We start from the raw sequence: 18,469 nt of genomic DNA, 5'->3' as shown, positions 1-18,469 counted from the left end.
TGCTGCTGCGTAGCAAAACTAAATGATTTCCTCACCGACCAATCTGTGGCAGTCTCAGTAGGAACCTGAATTCGGAGTAAGTCTGATCACCAGCTACACTTCTTCCATCGCTGACTCCCCTCTCCCACCAAACAACATAAAAATGACGTTGTCGTCCTGATTTCTCCGCTTTATTAATGATGCATATCATTAATCTAAAACATCCCCACACAAAAAGTGCCTCCTATCAAAGGTTCCTTAAAGTTCAGGTTCTGGGATAAACAGTATTACAGGTTGGTTATTACTGCAGTAGAGAAGAGCTGCAGATGCTTACATGTAGATGTTGGTAAAAAAAAGGAAGTATATCATGAGACTATCAGCAAGGATTCTCCCTCATCTTTTATTTTCTCTGCTTCCTCTGCTCTCAGCCACAGGCAGGAAGGTCAGGGTGGAGGGATGTGATGGAGGAGGAGGAGGAGGAGGAGGAGGAAGAGGAGGAGGAGGAGGAGGATTCTGTAGCATCTGTTGGATCCTGAAGCAAACTGTGAGGCAGCGGGAGAAGGAAAATGACAGTGATAAAACATGTGAAAACAGTCTGAAAATACTTACTGACTGAACTTTTTTTGGTTTGTTTTTTAACTAACAAATTATGAAATAAAAACGATATAATATCAAAGATAGTTTCCTGCACAGCTCAGTCCCATCAGACATGATTTTAGTAATATTGACACACCCCACCTATATAAGACATTTGTGATCAATCACGCTCCATACAATGTTATTTATACATTGTATTTATTTATTGATCAATAAGATTTTCAGTAAATCTTAAGTTTCCCAATTGATGTTCTAAATGTAAAATGAACCATTTTGGAGGGAAAAATCCTAAATCGTTTCATAATATAATTGAATTAGATATTTTTGGACTGAAAATGTTGAAGAACAAAATCTGATCTAGTCCTAAAAACCTCATTACTCATCAGGTCATTAAAGCCTTAAATTCCCAGAACCAACAGTGCCAATATGATAAATTATTAATTAATTATAAATTAACTAATTATTTACTTTTGTCTATGCTGATTGGCTCTGTCATTGTTACACTTTTACATCACAGACTTTGAACGCTTGTTTTTATTCTACATTAATAAACCATGATGCAGTTTCTGCTGGTTCTCAATCAGCTGCAGATCACTGAAAAAAAACCTAAACAAACAGAAGTTGTCCTTCATGTCTTTCACAATATAGTTCCTTGACATACTTTTCATAAAATGTAAGTATTAATAAGGAGAAAGCATGGAGATCCCTGTAACGTGAAAGCAGCATTTTCCCGTAATATATCATTGAGCTCACTCACAGGTTAGAGAAGATCTCTGCACCAAGACTGTGATACACACTAGACTCAAAACAGCTACAACACCTAGAAGCAGGTGAGGTCATTTGACAGCATCATCTCATTTGATCCCAGCTCATGTTTCCTGAGAGGCAGACTGATGTTCAGATGTTCAGTCTGACCGGCGGGGGGGATTTCTGACTGCCTGAGTGAAAACAGCAGCTGAGCTCTGACGTCCTAAAAAACACTCTGGATCTGAATGATGGAAACTTGTTCATACCTGTTCATACAGTACATCTGATTAACATAAACTACAGAGCGTAGGAGACCAGCAGTCTGCCTTATCAGTACAGTTTCCCGAGGGACCGAGTGTAACCTCACTCTGAAGACTATTTTTAGCCTCCTGTTGGACAACTGGAAGAGACTCTTGTTATCTGAAGGAACTGTGAAATATGTGAACCTTCGCATTTCATTACAGTTAAAACCTCTTTCTGGAGCATTCACGCTTTCCTATTCTTTGATGCTAATGCTAGAAAAACGCCACAGTGACCACATAGTAACACATGGACAACACCACAACAACCACCTGATAACAATGTGGCAACCACCCCAACATTCCAGGAATCACTGAGCAACCACCCCAGCCATAAACCAACATCGTATTAAGCAACCTGTTAACCTGTTTCCTTAAAACACCCTAGTAACCACTAGTGACACTGTAGCAACCATTTAGCAGCCAGTTGGTAACACTATTGCAGCACCTATGACATTCTCTATAAGATATTTAATATTCAAAAGTTAGTGACTTGGTTTAGTTGCACATATTGTTTGTTTATATTGTGGCTGTAATGAGCCCTGCAGCCTCTAGGGGATTGTAGCAGCACTTTAGACTGGTATTCTGCTGGTTGTTGTGTTTATAGTGTTCTTATTAAAAAGTGTGCAGGGATTGAGCACGAGAATGCAACCGAAGAAAATAGTTCATAATTTCACTTTGGTTCTAATCTGCCTCACCCGATGTGTCCGTCCTCGATTTAAAGAGGACCTGTTACGCTCATTTTGAGCTCTATATTTTTATTCTGGGACTCTACCTTTGCATGATTCACAGGTTAAAAAGCCCCTCTATTTACCCTCTGTCTGAAGCTTGGAAAAAAGCGATAGGAGGCACTAAATTTTATGAATTTATTGTTTCTCAAACCACAAATGAGAATAAGGTTAGAAAACGATAGACGCCACCAGAACAGAGTGTTTCATGGCCTGTGGCCTCACTGGTTACTGTACAAAAACACACTTTTAAAACTTTATTCACAGATTTTGGTAAAGCAATCATATTTTACACAACTCAATTCACAGTTTCCTGATAGACAGATAGCTTCACTTGTTATTAGCAGTTACTTTAGCCGGCTTTCTTTTGGACGGCTAGCCAACTGAGCTAGAGGCAACAACACTTAGTGGTTAGATACCCTAGCAACAAGTAAAACAATCTGGCCACATAAAGAAATCTATGATCTTACTGTACGTAAGGTTGTTGTGACAGTAGAAAAAAGGAACATATTTTTAAATACGTTTGCATCATTATTTCAAATTTGTCCACATTTAAAACGAACATGTGACGCTGTAACATTATATATGACAGAAAATAAGGGCAAGCATAACAGGTCCCTTTAAATAAATCCAGATGTTGAGACTAAACAGTGACAGAGATTTCCAGCAGTTTGCTCTCTGAGGGGGGATTCCTCCTCTCTGCCTTCTGGCCCTGCAGCTCTCTGCTCAGTTTAACCCTCAGTCCTTCACTTTACACTGCAAAAAATGTCCCACCAACATGTTTTAGCCACTAAATCTCTCCTGGACTTTGACTCTGACTCTTTATTCCCCACAGACACTTTGGTTTAAACGGCAACAAAAATTCCTTCATAGTGGAGATCACAAAGTTTCCAAATATATTATTTATTATCAATATTTCAAGGGGTTCCTTTTTTTATAGTGAAAACCATGGTGGGAAGTAACTAAGTACATTTACTCAAGTTCTGTACTTAGGTACAATTTTGAGATATTTGAACTTTACTTTTTCCATACTCGAGTCGACTTCACAGGGGAAAGTGCACATTTTACTTCACTACGTGTCTTTGACAGCCCTGTTTGTTTCTCTACAGATTCAGATTATTAATACAAAATAATAATGGCCCAACATTAAAGTGATGAACACATCAATAATAATCCAGTAATATATTATTATAATTCTGAAATGGGACATTCTGTAATGAGGAAGAATACTCTTTGTTCTTTAAACATATTTTGATGCTAATGCTTTACTTGTAACAGAGTATTTATAATTTGTGGTATAATTTTACTAAAGTAAAATATCAGAGTACTTCTTCCACTACTTAAAATTCATATGAACTTAAACTGTGTAGATTAATTAAAATAATCCTATTAAAACAACGTAATTGATGTGTATTATGCTGCATATTCTATTGTATATAAATATCAATTTCACTGCGTGTTGTTCCCGGCTGTGACATTTACTGTCCTCTTTCATTTTAATTAACTGTTAAATAAAGTAGTGGATATTTTTTGCAGCGGACTCTCCTCTCCTTACACAGGCGCGTACAGATGAACAGACAGACAGACAGATGGGCAAACTGTGTCTCCTGCTGGAGCTCAAGGACTGAAGGACACCGTAAAGCGCAGCTGATAAGCGGCTTTAATCGGCTAATTTGGCCTCGGTGGCCTTTAGCAGGCTGCAGGTAAACACACCGGATCTAAAAACACCCGCTGCCCGACACACTCACCGTGGGCAGACCGCGGAGAAGCTCCGGGTGGTCGTCACTCTCCAACCTGAGCTTTTACCTGAGGAAACATGAATTTCCTCCTCAACTTTCTAATTATTTGAGGGATATAATGCACTTTTGATCAAGTTTTTTTTTCATCTTCACGGCGCAGAATGGTCTTTCTCACGAAGACAGGCGGAACTTTATCAGCATCTATTTAATAATTATGAGTTAACGGTGAATAAGACCAAACTCCACCTGTTTCCATCCTGTTTTACGCGGAGGTTTTTTGCGTAAAGTGCGCACCGGAGCGCTCTGGAGCTCCGCGGGAGAGTCTGGTAGAGTCTGAGTCTCGGTGACACCATGATGACACCACAGTGCGGGGACAAGAGTCCGGCCCGGCCTTCATGAGAGCCCGCTGGCCGCACTGCTGCGGCTGGGACCGGGACGGAGCGGAGGAGCCGCGGTGGAGATGGCGGCCAACCTGACCGCTGCGGTGGCGGCCCCGGAGGCGGCCGCCAGGGGACACAATGTGCCGGCCCTGTTGTTCGGGGTGCTGCTGATCGTGGTGATCATCTGCGGGAACCTGCTGGTGTGTCTGAGCGTGTTCACGGAGAAGGCGCTGAAGACCACCACCAACTACTTCATCGTCAGCCTGGCGGTGGCGGATCTGATGCTCGCGGTGCTCGTGCTGCCGCTCTTCGTCTACTCCGAGGTGAGATGTTCTTTATGTTCATTTTTTTAACCCAGAGCTCCAGAGGGGCCCCTCGCTGTTTCAGGGGCCCCACAGAGTCGCTTGAGGCTTTAAATGTTAAGTCTTCGGAGTTTAGATGCAGATGTGTCTTAAAGTATCCAGATAAACTCAGATTTACTGCTGAAAACACACCGTAATCTAGATTTAGATGGTAATCGATTCATTTGGAAACGCACAACCAAGCCCATTTCATGTTCATTAAGCTGTTATTGAGGCATATAACGCATTGTCAAGAGGAAAAACTCATAAAAGAGCCCTTAATTATCAAATTAAGCATATTTTAACGAAGTTCCCCTTAATTTACATATTAATTAGCTGCTGCTGACAGGAACATTAGACTGGTGTTACCACTTTTTGTCTTCTACACACCCAATCTGCAGCAACACCAGCATCAACCAATTCACAGTTGATTAATTCATGGATTATAATATATTATGGATATTTTTATTGATTATCTGCTTGGATTAAAGGGTTGTTAATGACTGAAAACCTCTCAGAATTAACCAAAGAGCTGGAAAGTCATCACACAATTAACATGTAAATTGAAAATTAAAGGCTATTTCAATTAAGGCAGGCCCTATTTGGGTCATGTCATTTGGTCAGGTGTTGGTAATAGGTTTTTACAACCTAACCCATGCTTATAAACCACTAAACCCCACTGTCCCACATGAGGGAAAAAATAAATACATTTAAAAAGAACATTAAGACAGTTGAAGACATTAAGAGAATAAAGGAAACAATATGAACAGGGTTGCCAGCCGAGTAAGAAAAAAAAACAGAAACTTAAACCTTTATCTCTCAGAGAGGATGGTACGTATTTTCTGTGATAGAGTTGTGTTAATAAAAGTGTGATTAAACATTACGAAACACATTGCACTGTATTATACACACAAAATACAATAAATAACAATGTGGTAACATGAGTTAAAGCAGTAATACCACATGTGTAAGACTCTTTTTAACTGTTACAAGTAAAATACATGCATTCAAAATGTAGTATTAGCATCAAAACATACCTAAAGTACAAAAAGAACTCACCAAACAGAATGGCCTATTTCAGAATAATGTACTATATATTATATTATTGGATTATAATTATCTATGTATGAATGTATTCATCACTTTAATGCAGCAGCTGGTAAAGGTGGAGTTACTTTTATTGACTTTATACTGCTGGGTAGCTTGTGAATCTGTCTTATCTATAATAATACATTGTAATTGATTTGTTAATTATATTTTGTAATATTAATCTGAATTTGCAGAAAATGGAAACACACAAGTACCTCAAACTTGTATTTAAGTGCATTACTTGAGTAAATGTATTTAGTTACATTCCACCACTGATGGTAACAATCAGTGAAAGCTGCTGATCAGCGGCACCAAATGACAAAGAAGAGCAAACATGGCTCATAATCTGAGTTTTTATATAGCATATATATATTTACAGTATATATAACGGATCAATGTAGGCGTCTATCAGGAGTTTGACTGCAGTCAAAGTCTATCTTTGTGCAACCGACCTGACTTTCTCTTCCTGAAGTTTAAGCAATATAAGTGAATATCAGCTATATATACTGGAACTCAAACACATTATTGTGGGGCATTAGTAACGCATTGAATAGAAATATCTAAAGCTGGCTTTAGAAATCAATAAATTCTTTCATTTTCAAATCTTCAGACATTTTTTCCATTTTGGCAGGAAGAGTTAAATGTTTTGACAAATACATCTGTACCAACGAAAAAAGACTGTATAAGTGGTTTAAATCAGGACATTGGTGTTTTTATTAGTTTAATGCCAAAACTGAATTTTTATCCATCTCCCCCATCTCCCATTAGCTTCAAATATGGATGTACATGTTCTTTTTCAGCATTAACAGGATTTCCTGACAAAGACTAATTTGAAGTGAATAGTTGCAATGGATTCTGTACACATGTACTATTTAAGTTCTCTCAGAAAAAGCTACAAAATGCATTTTATTAAAATTTTGAAGATGCCACATGTGACAACAGTCACACAACTAATCTGTTAGGTTTTATTAATGATAAATTTGTAACACAACCACACTTTGATGCTCGAGTTACGACCAAGTTTGATCAATCATTAACTTGCTTCTAAGGACCAAGGCTATTGATTTGTTGATTTGCAACAGGATAGACCAACTGATTATTGTGCAAGCCTCACTTAAACAGTGTGGTGGGAAGCCAGCGTTTGGCTCAGTTCCAACTGAATATAAAGCAACTCATTGCATGTCTAAATATTGTAGGCAATGTTATCAGAGAGCAGCATTAAACGAGAAAAACTGAGTTTCACATGAAAGAAGATGCAAAGATTAGAGGAAAGTCCCAAAGATTAGTTACTTGTTACTTTGCAGACTCAGATAATTAATAGAAAATATGAATCATCTTATAAGTTATGATGTATAGATTAAGCTACTCACCTGTCCTCTGGTAAGTATTTTATTTATATATTTATTTCAAGGGGAAGTCGACCCGACTCCTTTTTTTAAGTAAAAGATTTTAAATGTGAGACTCGTAACAACAGAAGAGTATTTTCACATTGTGGTGTTACAATGTTTGCCACAGTAAAAGACCTGAATACTTATTTTACTGTGGCAAACATTGTAACACCACAGTGTGAAAAAAAAGACCTTCAGCACTGGCTTAAAGGATCAGTTCAGTGTTTTTACAGCCAAGACCTCATTAACATAATGTTTTACTTAACAACACAACCACAGTGGTAGCTTCAGTTTGTAGAAACGTAACAGCCAAGATGAACCAAGTTCCACCGACCCGCCTGTCCTGGAGTTTTCAACTGTGTCACACCGTCTTCATCAGCATATTGAGACTAAATTGTAAATTATTTTATTAATTCTCTGAATATCTCTGGAACTCCTCATCCACATTGACTTAAAAGTTGCTTCTGACAGTTCATTGTTGATCTCGGAAACAACAGCTAACAAAGCTATCTCAGTCGTGGTCCACTTGCTTGCTTGTTTGGGAGCTTTCGACTGTATCACAAAGGCTTCATCAGCAGATGTCAACTTCTAAGTCAGCATAGAAAACAAGTCATGCTCAGAATAATGTAAAGTTTAAATATATACAGTCTACATGACGAAAGTTCTTGCGCTGGTGGAGATCATGTTTTTGTATCTTGAATCTAATTAATTGAATTAGTGTTAATTAATTGGATGTCAGTGTTTAAACTGCTGTCTATGATCCTGCAGGGAACCAACATGTTCGCAAGATCTGGGTTTTATATTCAGTGAACTGTGCCTTCAACCATCAGCTCTGAACTCCAGCTGACCCTGTGATGAAGTCTGAAAACTCATATTTAATATTATTTACTCTGATTTTGAAGGTCCATTATATGAACGATGAATCTTGAATGTCTCTTGTTTTATCTTACTCTTCAGAGTGATGGCAAAATGATGGAGACAGGATATTTTCATCCATAAAAGATCATTTTAAATTAACCTGAGCACTTGTCCTGGTACAGTCAGGCTTTGTCTGTCAGAGCTCAGAGAAAAACAGTCTCTACATTCCGTCTGACGTCAGCTCTGTTCCAGGGGTCGGAGGCCAACCACGGGGCCCCACAATAACAATGGATGTTAGGAAAACGTTGAAAACAATAAGAATGAGTCCATGTTTATCAGTTGGTGTTCAGTCTTTTGTCCTCATCTTCTTTTGTGTGTTTATTTCCTGGCGTTTCTTTATGAGTTTATTTTTGTGTGTGTTGTTTTCTAAGCGTTTTTATCAACATCAAACATTTGAATCAGGGCCAATCAGCTGATTCACATTTCAGCTTTTGGGTCTTTCTGCAGATATCTGCACTGTGGTGGACAAAATATTATTAAGACCCTTTACTTAAGTAAAAGAAGTATTACCACAATGTCAAAATAAGATAATTAATGGACATATTTAAGGATTTCTGGCTTGATTTAAGGTGTTCAGTGTGTTTTCAGAGGTAAAAGTGAATAGTAATTAATAAATTCTGCAGAAAGTAAAATAATTTTAGAGGGTTTAAACAAATATATATATATCATTTCTTTAATAATTTGTATATACGTATTTATATTTTTTATTTTCATGAAGGTATTAATGTATCTTTAATGATTTTCAGTGTATTTATATTTTATTTCATTTATTCATTATTTGTGTGCATTTTATTAGTTAGTTTTTTATGCATATATATTTTTTATCTTAGACATATTTGTATGTTTATGGATGAATTATTCATATTTTTATTTACTTGTGTACAAATAATTCATTAATTTAATATATGTGGGTATATGTGTCAATCTGTTGTGTGTGTCTGTACTGGTGAGCACTGACCTGTCTTGGAAGATTTATATTGTGTTTTTGTCCAAATATTTATTCAAGTGAAAGTAAATAAGTATTGTCAAAGTGTACTTTAGGTACATAGGACAGGTTCAGTGGAGAAAACGCGATGCAGCTCCATATAGGTTGTCCTACGTGCTAGAAAAGGATTTAGAATTGTTTTACCACAATACTTTCTGTACGCTGGTGCCCTTTTTATGTTTTTCAAACTGACACCGGTATGAGGGAACTCACTGAGCAATTTTTCTGTGTGTCAGTTTCAGGACGGTGTATGGACCCTCAACACCACCATCTGTGACTGTCTGATGACCATGGACGTGATGCTGTGCACAGCCTCCATCTTCAACCTCTGCGCCATCAGCGTCGACAGGTCAGTGCTCACCTGTACAAGTACACACAGCAGACAGCAAGGAATCAACAAGTAAACAGTAGGTCAGTCTATATGAAAATATGATATAAATGTTGATATCAGTTGTTATCTGACCCTTGACCTGGGATGTGCTGAAGATTATGAAGTTTGAACTAGTCAGTACAGTAATTATTCTTTAACTCCAACATGTAACAACATGCTGATAGTGTAGCTATTCTTAAAGGAAAGCTCCGCTGAATTTACGGGCAAGCCTTTTTGAGCTGTATGAAATCTGATAAATAGCCTCAAGTGATGTCACTTGAGTCAGTGTAGGTTGGGGCTGAAGACTTCAAGTTTGAAAAAGAAAAAGTCTGGAGGTGTGAAATTAGAAAGAACTGAGCTTACCAGACCTCTGTAGCCCCTCCTCATCTCTACGTGAGACTAGCGGCCCAATGCGGCGCTATAAGCATAACACACCAGAATCTGCACAGTCGAGTGAATTGTGTCGTATTGCATTGTGGGTAATGTAGACACTGTATCAACGTGTATATATGTAATATACAAATAACCTTAATTGTGTCACCTCAACTTCTGAAACCAAACCTAAACCCTTACCAACCTTAAAACAAAAGACAAAACAGGAATGACGTTAAATTAGACACAAATTACAACCTGATGGTGGCGCTGGAGGAAAAGTCAGGGAATTACCAAAGTCAGTAGGATTCATCGTCTTGGGATTACGCTTGTCTGCACAAAGCGCCTGTGATACAATGACTGACTGCATCCCTAGACCCATGCAGCTAGTGTTGCTAAAACGAAGGTATTGGCCTGGGGTTTAACAATGATCCTCAGATCAGACTGAATTTTTTTCTGTAGTGACGAAGATGCACATGATTCAGATGCAGCTCTGCAACCAAACAAACCCTGAAACTCCCGCAGGACTCTGTGCAGTTGATTAAAAGGAAGAGGTCAAAGTTCAACCATAACTCACAAACTCTGTGTCATAACCAGAGCTTTAATCGGCCCCAGGGTCATCCAGCAACAAGCAGTTGATTAATCAAACCAGGACCCTGGATGGTCTGTCAGGACCACACGGGATACCTCGCTGAGAGTTTCAGTTTTCCATCTGAAGGTCGGCAGGGTCAGACAGTCACGCCACAGTTCGCTCTGATGTGGAAATATGACGATGACCTTTAGTCTGTTTCCTGTAAAAGCACGAAAAGATGAAAAATTAGAGCAGACAGAACAATTTAAAGCCCCAAATGAAGGATGTGTCTGCAGTGATGAACTGCCAGCTTCGCTCTGCACTCATTAGTTTGACTTGATGAGATTAGCTGAACTCTCGGCTGATGTTGAAGGATGAAAATCTGAGACGAAAACCCGAGCTGCTCCTCAAATCCGATGTCCCAACTCCAGAAAATATGATTACATCAGAGACTGATGGAGGCAGTGAGACTAACTTGGACTGATGCTGATGATCAGAAGCTTTTTGAAGCAGCCGACAGCAGTTAGAGGTTTAACTGGATGACAGTGGCTGAATAATTCAAAAGGCTGAGCAGGAAACATCCTGAAGGTCTGCAGAGAGTCCACCTGCTTCTGTCCGCAGACTGAAGGGGGAAATCTTCTGGTCTCTCTGCAGGTTTTGATGGTTTTAACAGCAAACTGACTGATGACTTGCTGTCAGTCATGGATGGATTGGGCTGAGGGCCCCCCTAAGCCAGGAAAACCTCTGAATGAAGTTTCTGTTATTAATGTTTCCTGTTTGAAAGTCAGAGAGGTCAATTCTTTGTTCTCATGACATTTTTGCTCCTGATCATGAGCTTAGATCTTTCAATGAACATTTGGCCAGAACAGATCCTGCACATCTCTCCATAGACAGCTGTGTAGGAGTGGGATGAGTTGACCAACTGTTGATTATTGTTATTTAACACATAGATTTCGGTATAGTATTCTATACTATCCTCACAATATTGATCTGTCCACCAAGTCTGATGTAAGTTATATTCATATCATTTTGAATCCTTGAATCCTAAAGTGTGTGAGTGTAAAGCTATTTAAACGGTCGGATTTAGAAGAGCTCTGTTACAAAAACATGGTCCCTGAGGTTCCACGGATATCAGCTGGTTTTGATGATTTGATGAACAGCTGGTGGTGGGAAAAGTACTCAGATCCTTTACTTAAGTAAAAGTAACAATACCATGGTGTCGAAATACTCTCTTACAAGTAAAAGTATAAAAGTATTCACTGTGCAAAATGGTGCCTTTCAGAATGTTCAATTATTAGTCGTCCAGAAAGGTCACTTCCTTCATACTGAGTTGTCTTCCCATTTTTATGACAACATTTATATGTTCAGATAGTTACACCCAGAAGGTTTATTGTGTTAATTTGCTGAGCTTTTTGCCAGTTTTAGTTAAGGGCTGTTGGCCAACAAAAAACCACCCACATGAGACACACAGTGTAAGATGGACTTTGTCTTGGAACTTAAAGTACACTCTCATTCAACATGAGCTTGTTTTCAATGTTGATGAAACAAAATGGCAGAAGAGAATTCTTGACTCACTTGACTTCACAGTCTGTGATAAATTCTTCGCTCTACTGTGTGCAGAAGCATGTAGCGGGAGATCTTGCATAAAACTTTGGGTGGTCCTCTTTAACCAACACAAGGGAGGTGCACTGCGTTGACCTATTAAGCTCTACTGCAAAAAACTGTCTCTGATCTCGGCAATATAATGTCAGGTCTTTTTTTTTTACTTCTTCTGAACTACAGCTCCAAACACAATTTGGAAAAACTGTTTTTTGAGTACTATAATGCTCAGAAATTGAATGAGTTACAAAAGGTTTCTGAATATAATACTTTTTCACTCATAGTTTTTCTTAATGTCCAACCACTGTTGTGTGTTTTGGTCCATGGTCTTACTGCATATGTTCCCTTATGGACAAGCCTTTTTAAAAAGGAAATTTTAATCCGTCAATCCCAAGTGTAACTAATGACTTTATTAATTGCTGCTTTGCAGTAACTGCTGGAAGGAAGCTCCATTAATGTTATTAGTTCCACCAGCAATTTTCTGGTTGTGAAAAGTCAAAGTGTTGTAAAAAGATTAATTTGGGAGCAATAAAGAAACAAGAGTGCTTGGATTCTGCCACAAACTGTCAAGATCCAGGTTAAGAAGATTTATTTAGACAAAAAAACACCCCACTGCTCAATCTTAAAGGTTTTGTGTCAAAAAGTTACATTTTCCAACAGAAATTAATGACAAAGATCCATGAAACAAAACATGCAGTCAAGAGTCCATGTCATCTTGATAATGTTATTTTAACAAAATTCAACTTTTCTCTTTGATATATATCAGGGCTTTCAGTCCATCCATCTAACATTCAATCAGAGATAGATATCTTAACAAAGACTGTCCAGACAGATCTGTTGTGTAGGACTACATGTTGATATCCCTTATTGCATTCCTGAGACACTACTAAGACTCTGTGGGATGGTCAAGTGAGTGATGGCATCCTCTGGGTTATCAAGTGGGCGCCCTCCTTCCTAGATGTTTCGCTGATAGACCCACGACACCTCCAGAGGGTTCAGCAGTGAATCCCAGTGTCCCAGGTTCACCCCCTAGATCCCATCTACTCACTTGAGGGCCTAGGTGGAGTCTTTCCTCTTTATCCACAGCCACTGACTCCCCTCTTCAGCAACTCTGGAGAGGTCCTTGACTGCCTGCCGATGGGCCTTCCCTCGCACTCCCATCTCCCGAAGTAGCCTGGATGTTGAGGTGGCTACAAACCCTCTGCAGCCTACCTCCTCTGGTCGGACCCTCGCTGTCCAGCCTCGTTGTTGTGCATCGGCTGCAAGCTCTGTGTACGTCAGCTTCTTGCGCTCGTAGGCCTCCTCTACTGCACTCTCCCAGGGGACCGTGAGCTCAATGATGTACACGTGCTTGAGCGAAGCTGACCACAGCACAAGGTCTGGTCGCAGTTTGGTGGACGCGATTTCAGTTGGGAAGCACAACTTTTGGTTTAAGTGTACCAGCAACTTCCAATCACATGCCCCGCTCAACTGCCCAGCATCTGGTCTTGAAGTGGTGAGACTGGCTTGACCCTCACCCTTCCAGACAAATGTTGTTGCCTGCCAGCGGGATGATGGGGGTTGAAGGGCGTTCACACTCTTCCGTCGCATTTCCAGCACTGCTGCAAGACACTTTAGCACCTGGGTGTGTCGCCAGGTGTAACGGCCTTGGGTGAGGCTGGTCTTGCAGCCCACTAAGAGACAGACATAAAATATGGTGTGAATATTCATGGTCCTCAGAGGATGAACTCAAGGGGAATCATTTCCACTGGGTTAGGGTTAGCCTTTCCTTTTCTGTTGTTTTATAGTTTAATGTTGATCTCTGTACTAACCAACCAACATTCAGATAAGAGAAGGTCTTGAGAAAAGTTGATAAACTCATCTGTGTCGTGGTTCGAGGACGAGATGAGAGCAGCTCTTTCGTAGTGCTGCCTGCTGAAGAAAATATCAAGATTTCTGCCAAAATATCTTAAACTTCTATACTGCTTGTACTGAAATGTCCTTGTCATATTCCTGCTCCCGGGAGGGAGGACCTTTAGATTTTAATAACCCCATGACCTTTCCTCTAGCACCACCTTCAAGACAAGCCTTACATCTTTAGCTCCACTTCTGGTAAGGTTTTCAGAATGATTATATCATCAGAATGTTCTTTGTTCATATTGTCTGTCTCTAGGGCACACTAGCAGGATGTCAGGCTCAGGGCTCCTTGTCTAAAGAACGTTATTTCTCACAAGAAAATTCCATCAGCTCTAACATGACAAGCTATGAATACCATGAATAAAACTTTTCCATAACTAATCATGTGGCAGCTCTCAGTTTTTTCTGGTTTTTTTTCAGGCGTTCAGTGGTGTCATTTCAGGTGCAGCAGATTGTAAAATTTCTCTCACTTGTTGCAGGTTCATCGCCGTGTTAATCCCTCTCAACTACAACAGGAAGCACGTGGACCTGCGGCAGACAGTGCTGCTGTCAGCCACCTGGATCCTGGCCCTGGCCGTGGCCTCGCCTGTCATATTCGGAATCAACAACGTGCCGGGCCGAGACCCCAGCGAGTGTAAACTGGAGAACGACGACTACGTCCTTTACTCTTCTGTGTGCTCTTTCTTTATCCCCTGTCCCATCATGGTGCTGCTGTACTGTGGCATGTTCCGCGGCCTGCGGCGCTGGGAGGAGGCACGTAAAGCCAAGCTGAGGAACAGCATCCAGGCCTGTCGCAAGCTCCAGGAAGCCGCTGCATCGCTGCCACCACTGGCCTCACTGCCGCCGCCGCTGCCACCCATCATAGAGAGGGAACAGACAGATACCCTGGATGAGCCGTCCACCTACCCATCCCCAGACCGGCCCTTTCACTCGTCAAAGTACAAAGACGGCCCTGTGCCTACGGTCAGCTTTGCAGAGATCAAGTTCAACCCTGACATTCGCAGGAGGAAGACGGCCAAGATCAACAGCCGGGAGAGGAAGGCCATGAAGGTGCTTCCTGTCGTTGTGGGTGAGTTCACTTCCTGTTTAGCATCATCAGTGCTGGCAGTGCTGGATTACCAACAAACTGAGCAACCAGGATGCAGGTTAAAGGATCCAAAATTCAGCAACAGTATTAAGAACAACTTTACTGTGAGCCTGATGAATGCTACAAACCGAAGCTCATCAATGTCTCAATAAAGTTATGAGTTCTTAGGCCGAGAGTGGGGGGTTTCTGGCACAACTTCACCTGCTTCCAAGGTGCATGGACAGAGAGTCAAAACTCTAGCAAAAACTTTACTATGAGACCAGTTGCATTTGGTTTGTAGACAGAACTTAGTTGCAGATTGATGATTGATCAAATGGATCATCAAATGATGGTCGATCTGTTGGAATCTTTTCCAAAATTAGTTAGGGTTACAATCTTGCTTAATCTGTAAGCTGTCTGTCCGGCATAACATATCCGGGACATGTTTGTCCACTGAACTTCACAGACACAAAACTAATATCACCCCCCCTTCCAAATCCTAGTAAACCAGTGAAAAAGGCAACAAAATGCCAAATTATCAGAGTTTGTGGGATTGGAAAGTGTATTGTAAATACTTGTGGCCTTCTTTTTGATAGAACCTGGACCCTAAAGAAGGCCACAAGCCAAGTTGTGTTCCACAATAAAGTTGTACACAATAAAATTGTTCTTTGTACTAAAAGTGCTGCTGAAGTTTTGATTTCCAGAAAAACAAAGAGGAACTGAAAGGCCATCAGCCAAGAGTAATGTGTTTGGTAACACGCGGAACAAACATTACCTCATAAACATTTAAATGAATTAGAGTTAGAAAAGATTCAGTAAAAAGTTATCCATCTACACATACACTTACATGGACAGTGATATAATGGGCACTGCAGGTACCTGAACGCCACACTTACACTTCTGATGTCTGTTCAGAGGCTGCAGGTACTTGAACGCCACATCTCCACCTCTGATGTCTGCTCAGAGGCACTAACACATCAGTTCAGAAAAGGTCACCCTAATAATAGATGCCAGTGTTGGTCCTAATGCGTAGAAGTGCTTCCCTTTAGCACACAGCAGCTAATCCGGCAGCTCCTTAATCTGAAATCCAATTATTACGTAAGCTTGGTCAGTGTGCAGGTAGTTCTCATGCATCCCTGCTTCATAAGTTCACTTTACATTTCCCTTGGCTGAGAGTTAGGCTCAACAATATAGAGAACATTGCAAATTGTCTGACCACAAAAATCCTTTGAAAAAATTAATCTCCACTCTTGTATTATATAGTATTCAACAAGAAAATAATGTTCGAGGTATAAACTGATCTAGTTATCTATCTTAGCTACATGCTGTTACTGTTGGTTAATAGGTAGGTACGTTTGTAAGGGAGTTGGTAGGGTAATAGATAGAGAAATTAGTAGTTGTGTAGGTAGGTAGATTTGGAGGTAGTTAGGTAGACTGGGGGTTTGTAGGTAGGTAAATGAGTGTAGTGTAGTTAGGTAGAGAGGTAAGTAAGTTGTTAGGTAGGTGAAGCTCTGCCTCATTAGCTCAACAGATTCAGCAGCAGGTCGGTAGGTAAGTTGGTACAGTAGTTGTATGCCAGTTGTTGTAAGTAAGCAGGTAGGGGAGGCTTTGCTGCATTATCATCTCATTAATCAGGTGGCAACCCCGAAAGTAATCTTTAATTGGTTGATTGGTAGGTAGGTTTTTAGGTAGTAAGGTAAGTTAGTAGGGTAGGTAGAAAAGTAGGGACTTTGGTAGGCTTGTAAAGTATGTACATAAATTGGTGGGTAGGTAGGGGATGCTCTGCTTCATTAGCTCATCTGACAATTAAGGAGGGCTGAGTGTAGGGCTGAACGCAAGTTGGTTGATTGTCGGTTTGTAGGTTAGTTGGTAGGCTGCTAGATAGGTAAATTAGTCGTTTTATAGGTAATTCATCTGACTATTCAAGAGGCAACTTGAGAGTAAATGGTAAATGGACCTGTATTTATACAGCACTCAGGTCTACCAAGCACTTACCACATTCACCCACACACATTCCTACCACACCAACGTGCTCATCAAGAGCAATACAGCACTTCCTATCCAAAGCGCTCACAATGATACTAAGCTCACCCGTACACACACTCACACTTACTAGACGCCATCAGGAGTAACATCTTGCCAGGGACACTTTGACTGGAATAAACAGGGGATCAAATCAGCAACCCTCATATTACTAGATGACCCGCTTTACCACCTGAGCCCCAAGAGTAGAACCAAATGGTCAGTTGGTAGTATGATATAGGTTTGTAGGTTGGTAGGCAAGATGTTAATATAAAAATATGCAGGCGTTCCGCCCAACCTGAGGGAAATGTTTTGGGATTCTCCTCTGATCCAGTAAAAGATTATCTCAAGAGTTAGAGTGAACAGAAGATGTCACACAGATTTCCTTTGGATATTTATCTTTTTGATGGAGAGTAACAGTTTCCCCCTGCTTCTTATCTTTGTACTAAGTTAGGCTAAACATGCCCTGGAGCACCTCTGTACTGGTCGCACAGAGATGAAACTGAAACATCTGACTCTGGGTAGAAGAGGGTTTACCTAAATGCAGGTAAAATCAAAGTGAGGTTCTTGGTGTTCCTGTCTTTCTCTAGACAAACTCTTTTTATTCTTCTCTTTCTGCAGGTGCCTTCCTGTTCTGCTGGACTCCCTTCTTTGTCCTCCACACCATGCGAGCTCGCTGTCAGGACTGCCATGTCCCACCGGCCCTGATGAGCGTGGTGACGTGGCTTGGCTACGTCAACAGCGCTCTCAACCCCATCATTTACACTGTCTTCAACACTGAGTTCAGGAACTTCTTCAAGAAGTTCCTGCACCGCTGCTGCTCTAAGAGCACCCGATAAGGACACTGCTGCTGAATGGACAATGTTTAAATGCACAACAGCTGAAAGAGACGCTACTGTCTGTTGATTTAGTGTCTGTAGTCCGTGTACAGTATGTTGCCATTGTTTCCTTCCTCTGTGAGGTTTTATTTTTCTACATGTGCCGACAGCAAAGTTTGTTTGAGCTTCATGTTTCCTGTGAAGAAGCTTCAGTCTGAGAAACAAACTGTTCAGAGGATCAGCAACACGTCTACATCACACAACCAACAAGAACTGATTTTATAAGTTGAAATTCATCTTTTCAGAATAAATGTTTTCACTAAAAAAAAAATGGTTAGGAGTTGTGTGTTTGTGGAGCAATGCAGACAACTGTGGTCTGTAGCTGATTTGAAATATTAGGTCAGTTGGAATTTCAGAAACTTCTGTTTGAGGTCAAATCAACCAAAATGGTACTTATATGCAACGGTGCTGTATATCTACCTAGAATACCCAAATATACATGTCAGTGTGTCCTAGTAAGGCTGCAGCCAATCATGTTATGATCTTTTATATAACCTGTGGAGTA

General features: G+C 40.4%; 1 protein-coding gene and 1 long non-coding RNA gene across 2 annotated transcripts; one reads left to right on the top strand and one right to left on the bottom strand.

Moving 5' to 3' along the window:
• Positions 1–434: 434 nt before the first annotated feature.
• On the bottom strand, positions 435–4,421 carry LOC127353401 (uncharacterized). The gene is made up of 2 exons (XR_007881283.1): positions 4,336–4,421; positions 435–521 (listed from the first exon to the last, which is right to left on the bottom strand). It is a non-coding gene; the product is annotated as an uncharacterized LOC127353401 (long non-coding RNA).
• Positions 3,923–18,225, top strand: drd4a (dopamine receptor D4a). Its single transcript, XM_051382586.1, has 4 exons — positions 3,923–4,792; positions 9,427–9,539; positions 14,478–15,067; positions 17,708–18,225. The coding sequence occupies exons 1-4, from the start codon at positions 4,550–4,552 to the stop codon at positions 17,923–17,925; spliced, it is 1,164 nt and encodes a 387-aa protein (XP_051238546.1). The 5' UTR covers positions 3,923–4,549; the 3' UTR covers positions 17,926–18,225.
• The last annotated feature ends 244 nt before the right edge of the window (positions 18,226–18,469 follow it).

The sequence above is a fragment of the Dicentrarchus labrax genome, unplaced genomic scaffold, assembly GCF_905237075.1.
Source record: "Dicentrarchus labrax unplaced genomic scaffold, dlabrax2021, whole genome shotgun sequence".
In the NCBI taxonomy this organism is placed as follows: domain Eukaryota; kingdom Metazoa; phylum Chordata; class Actinopteri; family Moronidae; genus Dicentrarchus; species Dicentrarchus labrax.
Note: the sequence above shows the minus strand (reverse complement) of the source record. Positions and strands in the feature narration are given on the sequence as shown.

Excerpts from the sequence above, each read along its gene's own strand:
- drd4a (XM_051382586.1), top strand. The coding sequence starts at position 4,550 with ATGGCGGCCAACCTGACCGCTGCGGTGGCGGCCCCGGAGGCGGCCGCC. Across the intron at positions 9,540-14,477 it reads TGCGCCATCAGCGTCGACAG|GTTCATCGCCGTGTTAATCC; the intron begins GTCAGTGCTCAC and ends CACTTGTTGCAG. Across the intron at positions 15,068-17,707 it reads GGTGCTTCCTGTCGTTGTGG|GTGCCTTCCTGTTCTGCTGG; the intron begins GTGAGTTCACTT and ends CTCTTTCTGCAG.